This window comes from Manis javanica, chromosome 2 (genome assembly GCF_040802235.1).
Source record: "Manis javanica isolate MJ-LG chromosome 2, MJ_LKY, whole genome shotgun sequence".
Taxonomy (NCBI): Eukaryota; Metazoa; Chordata; class Mammalia; order Pholidota; family Manidae; genus Manis; species Manis javanica.
The window spans coordinates 24,610,684-24,633,110 of record NC_133157.1 but is presented as its reverse complement, the minus strand read 5'-3'; the positions used below and the strand labels follow the sequence as shown (position 1 = coordinate 24,633,110).

General features: G+C 43.0%; 1 protein-coding gene across 8 annotated transcripts in view; it reads left to right on the top strand.

The window, feature by feature from the left end:
• Window positions 1-22,427, top strand: part of ZNF462 (zinc finger protein 462) — a 133,659-nt gene that overhangs the window by 97,874 nt on the left and 13,358 nt on the right. For 7 of the 8 annotated variants that reach the window (XR_012126920.1, XM_073226624.1, XM_073226601.1 and 4 more), the window contains 3 exons: window positions 6,151-6,418; window positions 8,245-8,381; window positions 16,984-17,207. Coding sequence is in view for 6 of the 8 variants with exons in the window: in XM_073226624.1 (XP_073082725.1) it covers window positions 6,151-6,418; window positions 8,245-8,381; window positions 16,984-17,207 (629 nt within the window). In the remaining 2 variants the exon portion in view is untranslated. The remainder of the gene's footprint in view (window positions 1-6,150; window positions 6,419-8,244; window positions 8,382-16,983; window positions 17,208-22,427) is intronic. The other variant, XR_012126923.1, reaches the window with a different exon arrangement.

Here is a 22,427-nt window from a genome sequence, read left to right as displayed (position 1 = left end):
TTGTTGGGGAAAACCTTCACAGAATAGGTGACATTTCAGCTGAGTTTGGAAGGGTGGGTAGGAATTTGCCAGGCAGAGAGGAGGAAGAGAACCAGGTAGCCCCCGTCTACCTGGTTTCACTTCCAAATGTTTCCTGGCTATTAACTCCCAGTGATGAAGTAGGTAGAAGGGGCAAGGAAGCTGGAACTGGCTGGAAGTGAGGCTGGCAACATGGGCTGGGGCCAAACTGAAGAGTGTGTGTGCTGAGCTAAGGAGGAGAGACTTTATCCTTGAGCATCAGGCTAGAGTCATGTCACGGTCATATTAGTGATGTGTGTGATACATCCATCACGTGCATGCCGCCCGAACTGGAATAGATCCTAGAGGAAGGAGGATCACATAGGAAGCCGTTAGAGGTGCCCGAATGGGATATGAGGACACACATGAACAATGGGAGGGGAAGGCAGGTGACTGAGAGGATAATGATTGGAGGTGAGCATGACTTACGTCTCTCGGACATGGAACCTGGTTAAATACTCTGCCACAGGAAACATCTGACGATTTGAAGGAAGAATCTCCCAGTTTAAGCTTGAACAAAGTGGTGAGTCATTCACTAACATTCAGAATGCAAAAATGTGGGCAAATGCGATGTCAGCTTTCAGCTTGTCGAGTTGAAAGAGTCCATCAGACATGGAGCTTGAACAAGTTTTTCAGCTTTAGATGAAGACTCGGCGTCTCAGAGCCCCCTGCAGCACTACAGATTCCGGTCACTACCACATGCATAAAGATACTCAGACTATTTTTGTCCTTTGCCTTATTTTATTAGCAGTTGTATGGCAGAAGTTCCATGCCGTTCCAAATGTTTCCTGGCTGTTAACTAGAATATGCCTTAAACTGCTTTCATAAGTACCTTTCTCAAATTTTCTATAATATCTAGACTAGAAATAATGGACGGCATTTCCAGCATATTTGGGTACTACCTCTGCCCAATAGTGTGATAGTGGATATTTATAGTATTTGTGGTTAAATTATCCACAGGTAATAATCTATTTCTCATACCTTATACTATGAGCCTTTAGTTGCTAAATCACCTGCCTTTCTGAAGAAAAGTATAATCCGTACATTATTGTGAACTTCCTATGCTGTTTTAGCACTTGGAGATCTTAAGTTCTCCCTTATTCAGTCTACCCCACCCTCTGATGTAGACATTTTTCTGTTCAGACTCATTCTCTGATATTCATTTGTTTTTCCTGTAGGAACTAAGTCACTTTTTTTCACTGATAAAAATCTAATTGTTTAATTTCTGTTTATGACTTGAGTGGAGGTGTGGTGACATGCGCATTTAGTATCTTCATATCTAGTGATGCTTTCATTAACATATTAACTGATACCAGTTGCATTGTTAATGGACGTTCAGGGTTCTTTTGACATCCTCCCTCCATCTCTCTGGCTCCCACATTCCGTCAGTCACCAGTACTGATCTTGCTTCCTTCTCCACTATTCCTGTTCGGATGCCTCAATTAAGACTTTTTTTTTTTTGCATTATATCACCGTTATGTGCAGTTATGTCTGTCTGAGACAGTGAATTGCTTGAGGACTGGGACCAATTCCTACTGTCCCAGAACAGGGTCTCCCTTTGACTTCGATGCTCAGCAAGTATTTGCTGAATGAGTGGGTCTAATTTAATCAGTTGCTTCTCTGGCCACCTCTAAAATTTGCTTGCCTAACATCCATGGTCTTTTATTTTTTACTGGTACTTGATCCACGCTGACCAAAGAGCCTATCTCCAAGTCTGCTTGAAAATCTAGCTCAGATATAAGTAAGTGTGGTTGCTGGCACCAACGGGCTTCTACTACTTGACCTTCACTCACACCCTCTATGCAGAGCTGCGGAAAATTGAAAATTGATCGTTCTATATGGCTTCCTTCTTGGATCCCTCAGTTCAGAAGGGGGCTGTCCTCTGTGGCTCCCACAATTTACTGCCCAACTCATTCTTACTCTTCCGCAGGTCTTCTTTAGTCTTGAAATAGTTAAACTCCCATTACTGTTCATTTGTTCTTTGCCTCTTTCATTCCTTCAACCAGTGGAGTAAGTCTGCTAGACATGGAGAAGGCCTATTGTGTCGTAACAGCCGACTGCTCTGCTCTCTCCCCTTGCAGACCTGAGCTCCTTGAAGGCAGCCCCTTTTGTCTCTGACTTTGAGTCCCTAGCACCAGAACATGGCCTGACGTTAAGTGTGTTGACTGAATGTTTGTAGAACAGAAGATTCAAGAAGCTTCATTCTGTCATGCTTAATTACTCTTTTCCAGCGTTCAACCTATTCGTTGTTTGCCTTTATAATGTCAAATTTCCCATGATTTTTTTTCCCCCTGCTGCCTACTTTCTGGGGGAAAGAGGAAGGAAAAAAAAAAAAAACCTTGAAGTGATACTTGCCTGGATTTGGCAGGTGTTCTGGAAAGCTGAAATAAAGCAAGAAATTTCCCATTTCTCCAAGAACATGACTGAGGGAGAGAGATACAGGTGTCCGCCAGAACTCAGCCCTTTCCCTGCTGTGGAATGCTGAGCCAGCCAAGAACCACTTCTGAACATCCATCACCCATTTGCATCCATGTGCCTTTCTTTTCCCAGCCAAATGCCACCTGAGGAATTTAGACCGTTATTATTTAAGGACAGCATCTTACCAAGCTTCTCACTAAAGCCTGTCATTTATTTGGGCAGGTAGATTTCCAGTTCTGGCTATTTGCTATGGTCCCTTTTTTTGTTGGTTTTATAAAGAGTCTTGAAATTTGGGGTATCATTTTCTTTACCACAAATCTTGCTTTGTTGATTATTTTTTTCCCCTGAAATGTGTGTTTTAATGTTTTCTTTCATACTCAGTTTAATGTTATTTTATGTGTGTTCTTGTTATCATTTCTATCTATTCTAATGTTACTTTCTCAACATTTCCAACCTCTCCATCACCTTTTCCCCCTTTACTCTGGTGTGTTAATTGTTGATGGAACACTTAGGTGTTCTTTCTTCTTCTTCTGACTTGTATGCTGGGACCCCAGAGGTCACCATTGAGTACAGATGCCTAATAGATAAGACTTAGACTTCAAATCCTACCTCTGCCTCTTAGTAGCTGTGCAACCAACCTTTCTCCACCTCAGCTACCTCATCCATGAAATTGGAATGAGAGCCTATGACACCGCCCACTATAGTTGTAAGCATTAATTGTGGGCTGCTCAGGAAATTCCAAACCCATGCCTGTAAGCATTGTGACCATCCATTCTAAAATTCTAGTTTGATCCTGATTTTATAAAATGTACTTATTTTCTTATAGATAATGTACAAAATGGATAGCTACATAGAACTCCACTAAATTTATCTCATGACTACAATTATACATTGTAATTTAATTTCTAAATAAAGTCAGAAGTCAGAGAATTAAACCCTTAGACTACGTATCTCAAGGTTGGGTTAGGAATGTGTGGACCAACCTAGGATCTTTTGTTGGTTCAGTCGTAGATGATACTGGCTGCACAGGTGTAACCATGTGACTTGGGTGGCCTGCAGTTGGGTGTAGAATTTTGCGTTGGGTTCAGGCTCCTGGGCCTCCACTGCCATCCCCATGACCACAATTCTGGTTCTCCAAACACAGGGACTTTTTTTTTTTTTTTCCTGTCTTTTGCTTAAAAATAGTCCTAATGATTTTTAACATACATGACATAACAATCTGTTTGTCTTTCCAACATTGGCAACAAAAGGACCCTCTTTGTGGTCTTCAGGCTCTACCTTATGAACAAACTGGTATTTTGTATAGCTTAGCAAGTGGGCTTTTTTAAGATCAGTGGAATCATACATGCTCACGTCTTTACCACTTTAGTGCCCAAAGTGCTAAAATTGTACATTTTTTACAAACTTGCAAGTGAGAGAGAGAGAGAGAGAGAGGGTGTATATTTGGCACCAGAAAGTAAAGCTTTAAGAAGACCCCAAAATTTGAGAAGACCTGGCACTACTACAAATGTATCATAAGTGGTGGAATTTGCTTATTTTTGTAAATAAAGCTGTCCATCGGATTTTAACCAGGACAGAAGGCGTCCAGAGCGTGGCTCCGTACGGCTGTTCCTTTTGCATTGCCATTTAAGAAGGGTGATGGGTCTGCCTGCCTTGGAATGCTTTCCCCACGATTTCTTACATTTTATTTCTTCAAGTTTCATACATATAACATAAATACTGGAGTTAAAATTTAGAACTCATTTTTTGGCATAGACGGAATAATATGCAGTAAGCTCTGGAGACAAAAAAAAAGTGTTAACCTTGAAGGAGACTCCCTTCCCTCGGGTGGGGTCAACCCAAGAGGTTGGTGTATGTGTTTGGTGGTGGGTGGTGGATGGAAGGGAGCAGCAGGTGAGTTTACCTGGCTTTTCATCTGATTAGGAGCCACTTGTTCCTTTATAATTCTGCATTCAAGGGATGGAAGCTGTCAGGTGCCTTGTGTCGGGGCCCGCGCTGCAGCCCAGGCCTGCGTTAACAAGAGAGGCAGAATGTGTTTGAGCTTCATTGTGTGTGTTTTAAGCAGAAACTGGTCTTGAGAGCTTAAGTAGAAAAACATCTCGAACAATCCATGAAATGGTAAACAAACCACCTATTGAAAGAAAGAATGAGAAGTTGACAATTGCATTATTGTGATCCTGAGTGGGTTCAATCAGCTAAGGTTGAGAAAGAAAGAGGAGATAAAAGAATCTGTAAAATGAATTCAGTTGTGCATTTCTATCTTCCTTTGTCTTCAACTCACACCTGGTAATGAACCCATGGAGGCTTGGAGATTTTGTTCAAGTTTCCTTTTGTTTTATTTTTGTGTATGTGGCAGGTTTGTTTACAATTTCCAAAGGGGTTTTTCTCAGTCTTGAGGAATAGGAATTGAGAAAGGGGGCAGAGGAGAACAAGAAGGGGGGTTATTTTTGTACTTTGAAGACAGGAGGTAGCCCCCCAGGAAAGAAGGCTAAGGCTGCTCTGTTTCTGTTTTTCTTTTTGAAGAGGCTGATAGGATGGATGGTACTAGTTTCATCAAATACGGGTTTTATAGAATTCCTCCCTGTCCTGCCTTGGGGGATCATGGTTTGGAAAATTGTGTCCATCAAATCAAACTCAGTAGGAGGCGGGTACAGTGTCTATCCCCTTTCCCCCTGCTTTTTGAAAGGCTTAAAAAAAGAGCCCTTTGTTATCTTTTCAAGGAAAGTTACACTGAAATTCATCCGTGTGGTATTCATGGGCTTCATTTGTGTCATTCATAGGCAGCTGTAGGGTATACCGGACACTGTTGTTGAATTCCTGACCTCAACATTCAAAGCAGTGTGTTGGGAAAAGGTTCAAGACCTTTTACTTTCTCTCTTTTTTTACTTTTCTTTTTTTTTTTAAGAAGGAATTCTGAGATTTTCCCACCTCCCATCTAGATCAGATTTCTCTACCACATGCCATTGAAGCTTCTCAGGGTTAAGACCTGTGCCTGTCATCTCTGACATTTTCCGCTGAATTGCAAACCTTAAACTACCTTTCAGGGAAACTTGTTTGGAATTTCATTTTAATGGGATTTATGAATAAATCTCCATCTTAATGCTGAGTAAGCTTTAAACATCCATTCCAGGAGAAGACTATTGGATCTTTATATTTTAAAATTTAAATCACTTGACTGAAGGCATAAAACATTTTTATATTTGTGAGTACCATGTGCTTGAGCATTTCAGTGGAAGGCTTTTTTTTTATTGTCATGAATAATTTGGGGCTGCAAAGGAGGAGATGGTTCATCATCTGCTTTCCTTTCTCACGTAGAATTCTGTGTATTTTGTGCAGGTTTATTTATCTCACTGACAAGGACGGGTACTCTGGTGGCCTGTCACCATGCTGCAGTTTCCTTTAAGACACAGTTTACTTTCTTCCTTCACTTTGAATCTTTAACCTCAGAATTTTATTTTTAAATGCTGTGAACCCTCAAAGTCAGATTAGAAGAAGTTACACTTCCTCCCTACCTGCCTTTGCCCAGATCTTTGTTGTAGAATGTAAATGAAGATGAAAGATGGGATCATACTCATCCTATTAAAAAAATACTCAAAACTCATGTCAGGGGTATTCAAGTGTCAAACTTCTGCTCTGTTCTCTGTGTCTGGTGTCATTTTCCCCGTCTGTCCACAGACTCATCCTACTCAGAACCTCCAGATGTTCAGCAGCAGTTGAACCACTATCAGTCTGCTGCCCTGGCAAGGAACAACAGCCGTGTTAGCCCTGTGCCTCTCTCGGGGACCACTGGGAGCGCTGAGCAGAAAACCGAGGCTGTTCTTCACTGCGAATTCTGTGAATTCTCCTCTGGCTACATCCAGAGCATCAGACGCCATTACAGGGACAAGCATGGCGGGAAGAAGCTCTTCAAGTGCAAAGACTGCTCCTTTTATACAGGCTTTAAGTAAGTAGCATAAAGAAAAGCCTTGAAAAACAAAGTGGCTGCGCCTGCTCCTCCTGTCACCACACTCCTCCCTGCTCTCTCCTACCTGGGGCTCAGGGGAGGCCCAGCACACAGGATACAGGGGTTGGGTCCAGTCTTCACAAAAGGAGGCTAGTTTCCAAAGACAGGTTTAGGGTTTGAAGAAAGGATGAAGAGCTCTGTCAGAATGAAGAAATTTAAAAATCAGAGCAAATGGATGCCCAAGCTGTGTCAGATTGTGGCAAAGGATTTCCTTGGCCCAGGGCATCAAGCCATGAGTGTTGCCCCTTCAGAGAACTAGCTCCCTTTTTTTAATTTGTCTCTGGAAAAAAGAAATAGGTTCTTAAGCAAAGTCAAAGTCAAAACATCCAGTAATGGTGACTTCCTTGTAGAAAATTCTTATTTCTTACAATCATATTATTGAAAGACACCCAGAGAATCAAGACCCCACTCCATTAGGACGAGACTTGAGCAGTGGTAGAGACATTGTTCCAGTCTAGAAAAAGAGAATCCAGAGTCACCTCTGCTTCTGCATATGACAAAATCGGGGAGCTCAAAGAGTGGAGTGCTTCCTGTCAGGTGATCTAAGCTCCTGTGATGGAATCTTAGCCTCTGAGAAACCATTGAGGTTAGTGGTTACAAGTACATAGTGTGGTGCCTGGCTGCCTGGGTCCGAGTTCCAGCTTTGCCACTTGCTGGATGTGTGAGTTTGGACCAGTCACTGGGTCTCTCCATGTCTGTAAAATACAGGCAATAACAGTACCTACCTTTTAGGGCTCTTATGAGGACAAAATGGACCAGTGTCTCTGTAAAGTGCTTACAAGAGTGCCTGGCACAATGCTGACACTCCTCAATGTTGTAACTGCATAGGTGGGGAGTCGCTGTGCTCGTGTAATATCACATGCTGTATTACAGGTGTCAGGCCGTTATTATCTGCTCCTTAGGCCACCCCAGTGCTTCAGTACAGACTCCACACAGAGAGGCTGGTGAAAAGCAGGCTTCATGCCCAAAGTAAAATGTGAATTAGAGGAACAAGTCTCTTCTCCATCGACATTTTAGTTGCTGGGATTTGATGGAAAATGTATTCTATCTGACTATTAATTTGGTTGTTTTCCAGATAAATATGTATGTGAACTTAGAACTGAGGGCAGGCTAACAGGACCGAGATGGCAAGGGCCCCTGACAGGTGTACACATCACCTCGGACAGAGGCACTTGGGTTAATAAGGATGGGGCCGTGCCATTATACCACTGTCTGCATCCGTTTTTATGAGACATTTAAGGCTTTCTAAATTGTGAAGTTTTGAAAAGGATAAAGGAGGAGGCAAGAGAGCCCTTCTGCCTTCTTGTTGGTGCTGCAGCCCTGGGTTTACCTGGTCGTCAACTGTCATGACTTCCTTAGCCAACTGGCCCTGCCCCTTACCTCCCCGCCTTATCACATAGGCCACTGATAAATCAACCTAGCTTTAAAATAGTCCCTCTCCTAATAAGCCTGATGAGATGTTTGTTCTTATAGAGATCTTGTTTTCATGTTTGTAATAGGTCATTTCTAATTGTCAAGAATAAAGTATCTGGGGAATCCATTTCTTTTTCAACTAAGCCCTGAACCCAGCCAGGTGGCAAATTTCTGAAAACAGGCAGGACAGTTCCGTGATTGGCTGAGTGGCCAAGGACCATGGTTAGCAGATGTGATTGGCAGCATGGCATTGGCCCCTCAAGCAGGGGGGTCACACCCAGAAGCGCTGTAGTCGGGCTGCCAGCAGGGTATGTGTGAGTGGCTTGATCCCTGTCACCCCACCTCTTTCCCAGATCTGCTTTTACTATGCACGTGGAAGCCGGGCACTCAGCAGTTCCTGAGGAGGGTCCCAAAGATCTTCGCTGTCCTCTCTGCCTCTATCACACCAAATACAAACGCAACATGATTGACCACATCGTGCTGCACCGAGGTAAGCTGCCTAACGGGGTTCTGCTGGGGATGCCTTCTCTAGGAGGCAGTGGCCCCTTTGCCCTGGTCCCCTGTTCCTCACCTACCTCCAGGCAAGAAGGCACTGTGCACAGCCACATGCCAGCCCATGGGGATAAAAACCGCCGTCCTGCTGAGACGGTTTCCTCCACCTGCGGAGAGGCAGAGGGGTGGGATCTGCAGGAAAAGCTCTGGCCCAGCATGAGGGACGGGTACTTCTGAGTCTTCTGCCCTTGCAGCCTTGCAAAGGTGGGTGAGGACGCACTGTAAACGGTGAAGAGCTATCTGGTTGTAAGCAATTCTTTTCTGGGAAACCAAGGTGATGATTTCCAAGGCAGGATGTGGAATTTCCCTGGAAATGGATGGAGAGAGAAAATTCTCAAAAATAAAAGTTTCCTCATATGCATTAGAAAACCCATAGGCTTTGGATTCCAATTCAGTTTTTAAAGCTGTCTGTGTTCGACCTCTCCCCCCTCTGTAGAAAGAGAGGACAGTCATGCCTATGAAATAACACGTGAAGGGTCTCGTGTATGTTCCACTGTCAGTCGATACTGGGCACTCTGTGAGTGTTGGTGCCTGTTGATAAACATGGACACTTCTTTTAAGTTCTCTTCAATTTTTCTTCAAGTTGAGTGTATTCATGGCCAATCAAAACACTATTAAACAACAAGCTTCTGTTGCACTGGAAGGAAAAATACATTTACATAAAAAGTACTTTGTCCTGAAAGGTTCAAGCCGGAGATGGACGGAAGAAAATAACTAGGATACACCTGTTGCCAACCTTTCTCACTGTTTCCATCCACTGATCTTTCCATCTCTTCCCTGTTCCTTCCCTCCCTTCCCTTCTGTTCTTTGTCTTCCTTCCTGTCTTCCTTCCCTTGCCTCTAACCTTGGAAAGCTTTTTGATATTTGCTACATCTGTCCTCAGAAGCAGTGAGTGTCTTCTGCTGCCCTGCAGAGATGTCACTCACTCTGAATGCTGGGTATTTGGGAGCATTTTCAAAGGTTCCAGCATTTCCCCCGAGCCCCACTGTCTTTCACCAGCATTTTGGGGACTTTGCATCTCTGTCTGCTGCAAACTTCTGGGAAGGCTCAGCATTTAGCATGCTCAGATTTTGCTCCTCCCTGTGGTGCTAATGAGACGTGAGAGCGGCGCTGGCTGGGACGTCCACTGCAAGCTGGGAGAAGCATCGGAGAAACATTTAGGCAGGGATTCTTGGCCCGAGTGGTCCCACCTGGTGTTCCGCCCCAGTCGCCTGGCTTTGGGTCCCTGGCCATGTGCTGCCGTGGCTCTGTGCCCTCTCACAGCTTGGGGAAGAGGCCATGAGTAGCGCTGCTGCCACGCAAACAGAAACAGCGAGACCTCGCTTCTGTGGCTGATTCCCTCTCTCTTCCCAGATTGCTGCCTGGCGGGATCAGAGCTTTGATGCCTAATGAGCTCAATGACTTTCCTTCCCTGAGCTGAGAATGCAAGAAAGGAGGCAGTGAGAGATTGCGCGCTAACGCCACAAATACGCCCTTAGAGCAGTGCCCTCGAGGAAGCGCTCGTGCACTGTCACTTCATCTTCCTACGGCGTCTGGCGGACAGAGCTGTTACTGCTCGCAGTCCTGTCTCACATAGGTGAAGCTTGATGCTGAGAAATCTACTTCTCCTTTGATTTAGTGTTGCTCTTTATGGTCATTCCAGAGGATTTAAGGCATCTTAAAGATACTCATGTACAACTACAGGATTCAGTACAAATGAGAAAATTGGGGTAAATGCAAAATAAGGAGAAACCAGTTGGGAACTGATCTGAAAGTATGGGAAAGCTCACCAAGAGCCTGGGTGCTGGGCGTCTGCCATGAGGCTGTGCACTTGTTAGCAGTGGGCTGAGACCATGGGAGAGAAGAAGCTAGAATCAGTTGGATTTAGAGTGTTTGTTAGACTTTTGAAATTTTGTTCAGGAAATTTTAGGGAATCCTAATCCTAGACCCTGAAACCTGAAAAGAATTTCTCCAGTGGTTTCTCCTAAGGGGGACCATGCATGATAGAGTATATATTGTCCCCACCGTAAACCCAGTGGTAAGTCCCACAGGGCCCATGAGGGCTGAAACAGTTTAATCAAAATCACCAGCTGGTGAGCAGTGAAGCTCTGAGTCAACCCCAGTCCTCTGATCCCATAACCCATCCATCATATTGCCTGTCAGTGGTTACCTAACGTCCCTTCTGCTTATTTAATCTAAGAGAGGCGTCTGAGTATATAAATTTCGTCCTCGTAGAAATAGTGGTCAGAAAGCACACATTCTGGAATAGCGTGCGCCTGTGAGCTTGGCTGCCATATGACGACATTAACAGCAATGGTCACTGCCACTGAGAGCTTGCTGGGTGTGGGTGCTGTGCCAAGTGCTTTCCGGCGTGTCAGTGGATGGCATTCTCACAAAACCCTATGTGCTGGTTGTCCCAGTATTAATGTGCTGTTACCCCTGATGCCAAGATACAGATCAGAGTCCAAAAGACTGAGCATCTTACCTAAAGGTCAAATGACTAACCAGTGACCTGGCTGGGATCTGACCACCAGGCGTCCCAGCCTCGCCCTGGGGAAGGCGGGTGGTGTCACTCTTTTGGGCGTCCTAATGACATCCCAATGGTCGTGGCAGCTGGGCTCTGAAGATGGGATTATCTGAGGGGCGGGATGTCTTAGGAGAGACAAAAACCATTGAACTCTAGGTGGCAGGGTGCATCAGCACCCTGACGGCATCTGTGTCCTGGCCTGGTGTTGATGTCTGTCTCAACTCAAAATGCCAACTCGGTGGGAAGTTGGTCTGGACAAGTCAAGAGACAGGGTTGGGTGTCTGCCTTGCAGTGTCAAGCTGGGGCTGAGCTGAAAGTGATAAGACGTGGCTCTTTCTCCACCTGTGCTTTCCTTGCTCTGGATGAATAAACATCTTTCATCTCCAGGGTCTGCAGGAAGAGACCTTTTTGAGGCCTTGGTTAATTAAAATACTTGGAATGAAAGGCAAGAAAAACAACTTGTGGACTGGCCCTGACACTGAGCTACTGCAAAAATAGAGTTTCCTTAGCTTTTTGTCCAAATTGATAAATTTAAATGAGGAGGACAGGGAAGAAAATCCATTTCACTTATGGGAAATCAGAGGGATTTCCTCATTTCACTTCAGGGAACTCAAAATCGGCATTTTGAGTTGAGACAGACATCAACACCAGGCCAGGACACAGATGCCATCAGGGCTGTCCTGATGCACCCTGCCACCTAGAGTTCAATGGTTTTTGTCTCTCCCAAGGTGTTTGCAGGGCTGTGTTCCCTCTGAAGGCTCTGGAGAAGAACCCCTCCTTAGCTCTCTATAGCTTCTGGTGGCTCCCAACATGCCTTGGCATTCCTTGTCCTGTAACTGCATCATTGCATCCTCTGCCTCTGTCTGCACGTGGCCGTATTCCCTGTGTGGGTCTGTGTGGCCTCCTCTTGACTAATTACGTCTGCAAAGACCCATGTCCCAATAAGGTCACATTCTGAAGTTCCAGGTGGACATAAATTTCTGGGAGACACTATTCAACCCACTATATGAGGGATGGAAAATTTGAACAAACCCCTCAGGGGAGTAGAAGTGAGATGTGTTTACAGAGTGATACTAGATTGTACTGCAGAGAGGGTCTGAGGGGAATAGGAGGCAAGGCGGGGAACGCGGCCACATGATGGAAGGTGTGGACACCCACATAGGAGTTTGGACTTTACTCAGTAGACAGATCGGAGGAAGCCGGGTACGGGTGAGACATCTGATGAATACTAACTCAGCAAAGACCAAACCAAGGGACTGGTAGGCCCATCTTTGAGGAACTATGAACTTAGGTTAGATCAGCATTTGGTGAGGTTGGCCATGACTGGACCAGTTTAACCAAGGAAAAATTAAGCCCCGAGACTTGTTTCAAGGAGAGCATTGGTGGTAGGACTTTTGATGGCTTTTCATTCACCCAACAAATATTTATTGAGCACCTGCTGTATGCTAGCATTGTTTTAAGCTCTAGGGATACAGCCATGAAAATATAAGGTTTGTGTCCTGAAGGAACTTGAACTTTAATGGGAAAAGACACAATGAACAAGGTAATAAATAGTTTCATGAGTTAATTTCCATTGAGTTTATTGCCACTGGAAACACAATGCCTCATGCGTAGCTTTGCCTATATGTACCTGGTACACCTATAATGAACCTGAAAAATTGGTCAATTGAATTGTAGTGATGAAATGTACTTTTGCCAAATATTTACATTGTAATTACGGAGCTGTGTCCAGTTGACATTTTCAAGTTTCTATTTCCCAACCTGTGGCCCCATAATTAGACAAATGCTGAATTTAAGTGAACCCTGCAGGTAGCATCTTTTTTGGAATTGAACTAATCTCCCCTAACTTACGGGATCAGTATTGTTTTTCTTGAGAAAAAAATGTACAGTGAGATTGCCAACCTTTCATTTTATTCAGTGAAATCACCCATTCCCTTCCATCCCTAGCAAATGCTTCTGCCTGCCTGTTGGAAGTAGACAGGCGGTTCCCAGATCTCTCTGGCTTGAGGGTGGTACCCTGGCTAACATCAAAACTTAATAACGTCTTGTCTGGAGCTGTTGTATTTATGTATATGTGTGTCTGTTTAAGGTTATGTTTTGGGATAATTGTTTTTATAGAACTGTTGTTGTTTTCTTAGTGGCTCTCTCATCCTCAGCCTTTGTCACTTGTTTGGCTGGGAGAGAGTAATGGGTGGGTCTTTGGTTTGGCCCAGAAAGGGTCTCAGTCCTCTAGCGTGATGATTTGCATACAAAGTTTGTTGGAGCAAATGACTTCCAAGTCTCTCCCTGCTTCGTTTAGACTTGGCAAAGTGTGGGGAGGACACCCGTGTGTGTTGTGGTGCGCCTTTCAGGAAGAATTTTCCCTCGGTGATTTGGAATTCCATGATGATGTGGTTTCTCACTGTTTTGGGGGCAGAGGTGGCCCCTCCCCACCGCACCACCAACCGTGGAGTTACAGTTCTGCAGATTTTTCCACTGAGCGCCTGACAGCACACACTTGGCTCTTACTGCACCTGAGGACCCGTGTGCTTCAGGGTGGCATTACCCTGGGGTCCAGCTTCCTGGGTTTTACATCCAGCTACAGCACCAAGCATCTTTTGAAGGAGAAGATGAGAGATATAATCTATCTTGTAGTCAAACTGGTGAAGTCATAATATTTTTGCAGCCAGCCCTGAAAGCTGAGTCACAATGAGTGTGATTCAGACCTTGATTTCTTACCCAAAGCAATTTTGAGAGGTGTGAAGTCAAGAAAGACGCACAGTTGTCACTGCCCTCATAGAAAAAAGCCCTGAGCGCTGAGCTTCTGTAGCCAAGACGGGGCTCAGCCCATACCTGGAAACATTCCAGTCTCTTTAGGCCTTTTTACCTGCCTTGATCATGAATGACTTCATTCAGAAAATGCTGTCAGTCATTTGCCTGCCTTTCAAAGTCTGTCTTGTTTTTTATCTTGGTCATATTAGCCATGTTTTGGGGAAACTTAGCTATTTTCTATAATTAACATCTTAGCAAAAATCCATAGAGCTAAGAGCCTTGGGATGTTGGTAATGTCTCAGTTTGGAAACAAGAAGTCTTAATTTCAGAGTAGGCAAGCAGAGAAGTTACCTTTTGTCAAATCCAGAAGATATTTGAAAGCAATTAAGATAGAAATGGTTGCCTTAGACACCTATAGCCTTTGTACTTTTTAACTATTAGAAATAAAAGGCTCATACATATGCTGCATACAGACTGGCTGTTCTCTGAGAATTTATTTCTGGGGTGAAGGATGAGGGTGCTGGCTAAGGTCAGGAGACCCATGCTCCCAGGTCACAACTTTATACCGAACTAGAGGAGTGACTTCAAGGAATAGAGGAGTGACTTCAAGGAAGTTGCTTGGCAGACCAGTTCTCAGTTCCCACCTCAATAACTGAAGATGATAAAATTGACTTTGCAGGGTGTTAGGAGAATAAGAAGTAGCGAGAGAGTGGAATACTTAACAGTGCTTGAAACACAGTGAGCTCTTAATAATTGATCACAGTCATTTACATTAATTATTATTTAAACTCAGGAGTATTATTCTGAGTGCTCATGGATTTGTGTAAAATTCACTTACACTCAATAGTGAAACTGGAAACTGCAAAAAAACTAACCAAAGTGGTAAAGGAAACTGAAAAGGAGATCTACAAAACACAAGTTGGAAAGAACTGAACTGATTGATTATTTACAGGGAAGAAATGAAGGCTGCAGGGTGACTGAAAGGCTGTGTGAAGGTGGTCAAGGCGTAGTGACCTGGGAAGTCACGCCCAGCTGCTTTCCATCTCCACGGAAGCTGGCAGAACCAGGGCAGATGGGACAGGCCGGGGCCCAGGGACATTGGAAGCAGCAGAAATGACCAAGTACAGATCTGGACAGAGAGAGCCAAGGGGGGTTGCCTTCTCAAAGAAGGCTCCAGAAAAGTGCATGTCAGCACTTCCGTGAACTCCTGAGGTAGAAAGGCATGCACACCCCATGGAGACTGGTACGCAGACTTCAGCCTGCACCCCATCGTGTGCTCGTGCTCCACGTCCACACATGCCTTACCTGGAGCCGCTGGAGTTAATGCCTGACCCTTTGCTTAGCGCAGTAATTTGCAACCAGGGTCAGACTTGCCTCCTTGGGGCGCGTGGTACATTTGTCTGGAGGCGTTTCTGGTGGTCACAGCTGGGGAGGAGGGGGCACCATTGTCATCTGGTGAATAGAGTCCAGGGGATGCTGATACACACCCTGCGGTGCACAGTAAGGCCTTACCAGTGAAGATTTACTGGCCCTGCATGTCAATGGTGCTGCTATTGAGAAACCCCGGTTCAGAGGAGGAGAGCATCATAGCGTGGGCTCTCTTAAGGCTCAGTGGTTTACGCCAGAGCATTTTTTTCCTCCATTTACACCAAACCGTGGAACTGAATGGTTAGAAGACTGTTAAACATTTGCTATTCTGAGAAAATGTGTGGATTACATTACAATCATGTGTTTCTTAGCTGTCTGCTATACTTTAGTTTAAAAATATTTATATTTCTAAATAAGCGACTGACTCTTTGTCTAGGGAAAATAACATATGCAGGAGAGCTCCCCGGAGTATGTTGCAGACAACCACCTTCCACGCTTTCTCTGCCCAGCCTTTTGCTGGCCAATTAATCTCTGCATTCAAGGCCTGTGCTCAGTGAGACTCAGGCGTGACTCTTGGTGGAGAAAATTCCCCAGGGGCCAGCACAGACCAGCAACAAAAGGAGGGCTCGCCAAGAGAGTCACGTCAGCACACACAACACTGATGCTCTGAAATGTGGCTTCTCAGTGACTCTGAGAATAAATCACGCTTTCTTGACTTAATAACACATTGCTGTTTCTAAATAATATAAGTGTATGTTGTGTGTGTCCATTTGTAAACTTTCAGAGTCTTCCGAAATCCAGTCACAGCATGAAAACACACGCTATATTTGATCCTTGCATAAATAGCACAGATTTTAATTTTATCCTGGTTATGGATATCTGGCGCGTGCGCCGATACTCTGGGCAGACTGGTGTGAAATTTAATTTGAGCAGTTAAACACAAGGGTGAGAGAGTGCAAAGTAAACAAGCACACGCATTTCCAGCCCTACAGCATTTGGTATGTTAACGGGAAGAGCACCCAAATCCTCTCTTTTATTTTTTCCCTTGTGACAATCAGATTACAGATTGTCTGAAAGGCACGAATCCTCCGTATCTCCCACGCCACCCCCATCTCCCCCTGAATGTTGCCTGCAGCCATTTCATTTGTGAGCTCTTCATGGCTAGAGTTGGAGTTTCAGTGAATGAAAGCAAACAGGTTTCTTTGTTTTTGAATTTGATATTAGCTGAGAGATTGAGGAGAAGGAAAACAGTCTCCTTGAGAACATCTTGCAAGGGGAGACAGCCGTGGAATTGGAAATGATAGAAGATAGGATTTGCAGTTGGACAGGCAGAGATGGAGATCACAGCTGGGCCAATTGCAATGTCTGGGACCTTTCGAGAGTTATATAAGAGCTCTTTTCCTCGCTTTATTTGTTAAAAATGGGGACAATTCCAGCCTGATAGAGTTGCTGGGACAGTGCACAGCAGTGGTACCCAGCTGCCTGCAGACTCAGTTTCCTTACTCCTTACAGACGTCTGTAAATCCCACCTAAGTAACATTTGCTGAGGAAGCGCTGATGTTTGCTGTCAGTAATCATCAGTGTTGGTAAAAAGGGCAGCCACTTCCCTTCTCCCCATCTTTAACCACCTCGTTCAGGAATTAGCAAGCACCTTTCAGCCTGCCCACCTCTAGGTATAGCTCATTTGGCGTATTAAGCACACAAAGAGCTTTAGGTCATAAAACACTGACACGTTTGCCAGAGGCCTGTGCCATTTGGGAGCTGGGGAAGGGTCAGCGTGCATGTGCGGCCTTCCCAGGCACAGGCCCGTGAGTAGCAAAATTGAGTGGGTGAGTTTCTTCCTAGATTCTAAAGAAAGAACTTCTGCTTACCATTAGTAAACATTTTCGTCTTTACATTCGATTTGTCTCCACAGAAGAGCGAGTTGTCCCCATTGAAGTGTGCCGTTCCAAACTGTCAAAATACTTGCAGGGAATAGTTTTCCGCTGTGATAAATGTACTTTCACCTGCTCCAGTGATGAGAGCCTCCAGCAACACATAGAAAAGCACAATGAACTGAAACCTTACAAATGCCAGCTCTGCTACTTTGAGACCAAGCACACGGAGGAACTGGACAGCCACCTTCGGGACGAGCATAAGGTACTTGCCCAGGACTTCCTGCCTCCCCCCACTCAGCATTCCTGTGGGGAGGGGCCTCGCGGGGAGCCGGAGCTGCATTAGTCACTCCAGTGTGGGCAAGGCAGAGTCATGGACTAAAGTAATGTTTACAGTGAGGTTCAGTGTCTTTGGTGTAAAAGAAATGGAAGGTTGTTTCAGAAAATTGGAACACATAGATGGAGTTAAGGAAAAATCACCCAGAAAGCCACCAACCAAATCCAACTACTTAACATCGTTAGTCTCTTTCAGACCCACTTTCCTTTGTTTTACATAATTCTGATTATACTATACATGAAGTAGTGTATCTTCCAACTTAACATCCTAACAGGAGTGTTTTTCCATACAATTTTAAATCTAGTTTTACAAGGATTGATGAACATTTTCTGTAAAGGTCCAGATAGTAAATGTTTGGGGCTTTGCAGACCAAGATGGTCTCAGTGGCAACTACTCAATTCTGCCCTTGTAGCAAGAAAGCAGCAAAAGACAAGGCATGAGTGGATGGGCATGGATGTGTTCCAATAAAACTTTACTTACAAAGCTAGGCAGCAGGCTGTGCACACACAGTTGCTGGCCCCTCTTCTATCTGACAGCTATGCCAGTGTGTCAATCACGTGCGTTGTCTGTAATATTTTGCTAACTGAAAAGATTTTTCAAGGCATTGCTGTTCATATCTGAACACTATAAGGACTGTAAAATATGTGTTTTATTTGGGGAGGGGAATTGATAAAGAATAGGTTAGTACAGGACATAAAATAAGGAGTTTGTGATTCAAATTCTCTTCCAAAGGTCTGCTGATCAGAGGGCAGCATCATACAGGACAGCTTCCAAGGTCCCTTCTTATGTGATTCATTAGGCACGTCAGGAATTGAAATGATGGTTTCTGGTTTTGTGTATTGGCCAGAGTGCAGGGCTAGGCTGTGATTTGTATTGTTTCGTGAAAAGAGCCTATTGAAATGTTTTCTAATTAACCCGCAAATTGGAAACATCTAGTGAGTGTTTACTTAAGGCACCATGAGAAGCACTTTTGATACTGTTTCCTTTCTCCTTGCTTTGCCTCCACAGTAGAAATGTAGTTTTCTTTTCTGGCCTTACAAACCCAAGTCACAAAGATTTTAGTCTGAATCAGCTGCACGCAAAGGTTAGAATTTATGGGGTATTGAGAAGGAAGGCTGAACTTTATCAGCCGTCCACAATTTAATGGCTTTATGGTAACTTTTCTGCTTTGGCATGCATTCATTTTCTGCTGTGTCTACCCAAAAATGAAAGCAGAGAAAAAAAATCCTGAATTACCTCACTTAAAAACTTTAATATCCTTTCTTATTCAGACTTCTTGGGGCATTTTCTGCCCCCAAACTCAAAGGAATATCACCCGTTTCTAACCAAGTTTTCTACATTTATGCACATCTATCTTATTTATGTAACCACCTCAGATATTTGTATTATAGTGTTGAAGCCTTCAAGCTGGTATTTTGAGACAGAGCAAACAAACCAAGAGGGTAAATTCTTCCCCAGTTGTACATAGCAGCTTGTGAGTTGCTGGGGCAACCGGAGAAGGTCAGAAACCATGTAGATGTAGAGCCAGAGGCTTCCTGAGCAAGCGTGCAGGTTGGGGCTTCAAGGTACATGTTAGGGAAATGGGCTGCTCAGGAAAGAAGTGTCCACTTTAGAGCTTTTGGAGCCAAACAGACCGGGGTTTGAATCTTGTTTCAGCCATTTACTGTGCAGCTTCAGCAAGTTACTTAAATTTCTGTTTCTGTTTCCTGATTTCTAAATGGGAATCACAATATCTTTCTCAGAAGTTTTGTATGGTTAAACGAACTCCCAGTATTTTCCGCCCTTTGAGACCCACTGTGCTCCTCAGTCTGTGAGTTGAACTGTGTTCAGGTATAACAAGAGCAGCATCTATCAGGAAGGCGGGTGTATTCCTGAAGACCTAAAATATAAAATAATTCGCTATACCTTGGACTTCAGACACAGTCTTTCAGTGTTGTATTTTCACTATGCCATACTATGTTAATTTTACTCATTCTTATGATTGACTAGCTTATTAAGTCCAGTGAGCTGAAGAATTCAGCATGCCTAATGATTTCGTCTTGGTTTCAATTTTAAGTTTATGAGACTTGTGCTTACTATGATGCAGCGCTTTCTGATCCCCACTTTCTATCCCTTCTTTGCTAAGTGAATACAAAATGCAGTTCAAATTTTTGAAATAATTATCCAAATGCTGTTTCATAAACAAAGATAATAGCGCTGCTGAAAACGAATTGTTGACTGATAGGCAGTGACATGCACCAGTTAAAAGTGGTCATTCTTCAGGGTGAAGAATATACAAAAGTCTGATTTCAGCATTTATGAAAGTGTGGAGTGTCCGTGTACCTTGTACTAAAGAAAAGTTTGCTAATAATTAAAACACAAAAGTCAAGGACCATAAATCAGGCAAGAGCAAGCATTTAAAAGCTTAAGAATTGGAAAGGACGAAACTTTTTGTTCCCAATAAGATCTTTGTATGTAGAAAATCCTATATAATCTATTTTTAAAAACTACTAGAATATTAGTTTAGCAAAGTTGCAGGCTATAAGATCAATATCCAAATTATATGTATATTGCAATGGACAATCTGAAAATGAAATGTAAAAAAATCAATTTCATTAAGAGTAACATTAAAGAGAATAAACTACTTGAGAATAAATTTCACATAAGAACTGTGAAATCTGTCCCCTGAAAACTGCAAAATATTCAGAGAAATAAAATAAGTTAATTCAGTGTATGCTATACTTGTGGACTGAAAGACTCAATATTGGTGTTCTTTCCAAATGGACCTACAGATTCAACCTAATCTCTATAAAAAAAATCTCAGTAGTCTGTATTCTTTGGTAGAAATTGATACTAAAATGTATATGGAAATACAAAGGATCTAGCATAGTCTAAATAGTGTGGGGAGAGAATTGGAGGACTTACCCTTCCTGATTTCAAAAGTGAATATAAAGCTGTGGTAATGAAGAGAGCATGGTCTTGGCGTAAGACAGATGGGGTAAGTGCTGTGAAGAAAAGGTCTGGAAATAAACCCTCCTATAAATATGTCAGTTAGCTTTTAGCAAAGGTGCCAATGTAATAAGAAAATTACAGTTTTTCAACAAACAGTGCTGGAACAGTTGCAATTCCATGCAAATAAGGAACATTGACCCTTATGTTACTCCCAAAACAAAAATTAAATCAAAATGGGTCATAAACTTCCACATGTGAGCTAAAACTATAAAACTTCTGGAAGAATAGGAGAACATGTCCCTTGTGTTAGGGAAATTTTTCTTAGATACCATCCAAAAGATAGGGATATTTAAAGAAAAATACCATAAATTAGATGTCATCAAAATTAAGTTTTTGCCCTTCAGAAGACACCATTAAGAAAATGCAAAGACAGACAAAAGATTGGAAGCAAATATTTATGAAGTAATTATCTACAGAGGAGTTTAACGAAATGTATGAACAAGTTTCACAACTTGATAAGATAATTGAGTAAATTGAGAAAAAATTTAGAGTAGACACTTTACCCATAAGGATACACAAATGGCAAAAGGGCACATGAAAAGATGCTCAGTAAGACTCATCACTGGGGAAATGCAAATTAAAACAATACTACCTACCTGCTAGAATGGCTAAAATTAAGAAAACTGATAGTGCCGAAATGTTGGCAAGGATGTGGAGAAATGGGAAATCTCAGTGCCGTTGGAATGTAAAATGGCATGTCCACTTCGGAGCATTTTGGCAATTTGTTTAAAAGTTAAATAAACTTACCGTCCGTCCCAGCAAGCCTACGTGCCACATAAAGTGGGTGGATAAACAAAACGTGCTATGTCCACACAATGGAATACTATCAGTAAAAAGAAATGGGCTGCTGATACACATAACAACATGGATAAATCTCAGAAGCGTCATGTTAGGTGGACAGAAGCCAGACACAAAAGACTACATAATTTATGATTCCATGTATATGAAATGTCTAGAAAAGGCCAAACTAGGGAAATAAGCAGATCAGATGGAGGTTGCTTGGGACTGGAGGTTGAGAGCAGGGATGGATTGCAGAGGGTATGAGGGACTTCTCAGTGACAGAAGAATTCTTAAATTAGATTGTGGTAGGGGTTGTACAAATGTATCATTTTACTAAAACTCAGCGACCTGATATATGGTAGGTCCTCAGTAAATGTTAATTTCCTACAGTCTTTTCTTATAAAGTTGATCCTTGGAACAGATACATCTACAAGATGCTCAATATCCAGATTAATGTATAAACTGCCAAAAATAAAACGTGCAGTGGACATAGCAATTGGTTGTACACCTTAAGGTTTACTTTTTTTGTGTGTTGAGTGCACTGCTCATTACCTTCTTCTACAAATAGCTGTAGGTGATTTTGTGTGGTGGAGAGAATCCTACAGTATCTTTCAGATGTATTTTCAGTGAAAGGATTTCATTAAACAGACGGGATATGCAGAACTGGACTTGTGAATTCTGCCTGTAAAGCTTGTAAACCTGAGGAATGTCTCTCAAGTTGTCAGACTGTATCGTTCCTGGACTGAACAGAACACTGGGATAGCAGGAAGGGTCCTTGAAGTCAAATATACCACTATATTTAAGAGCTAGATTCTCCAATGCTCTGGATTTACGTTGCCATGTTTATTCTCAAGCCAAGGTGAGGTAGAAAAGAGATAAGAAAGCACTATCATTTTTAGGTGACAGAGAATCTTATCTTTCTAGACCTTTATCTTTGTGCCACTGAACAAGGAATCACTTGCAATCTCTTGTAATCTAAAGTAAACACTGCAGGCTACTAGAAATTTTCTTTTTTCCTTCAACTTTTTTCAATCTCACTAGGTCTTCTAGAAGCGGACTATTCTATTCTTCCCATCCCTCCCACTTTCTATTCCCTAACCCCCACCACACCCCACGCCCCCCACACCCACACACAAAATGAAATCAGATCAGTTGTGCCATTTATGTGTTAGCAATGCTGGGGAAAGATGAAGACAGTATTTCTACGAACCTTAAAGTCATGAAAAAAACCTTTCACTTCTCACATTTGAAAAAAATGCCTTTTTTTTTTAAAGAAAGTTTAAGTATATGCACTACCTTGTTAGGGTTCTTTATGGTTCTGAAGTCTCTTTGCTAGTTTAAGGAACATAAAAATATATTATCTCTAACTTGGTTTGC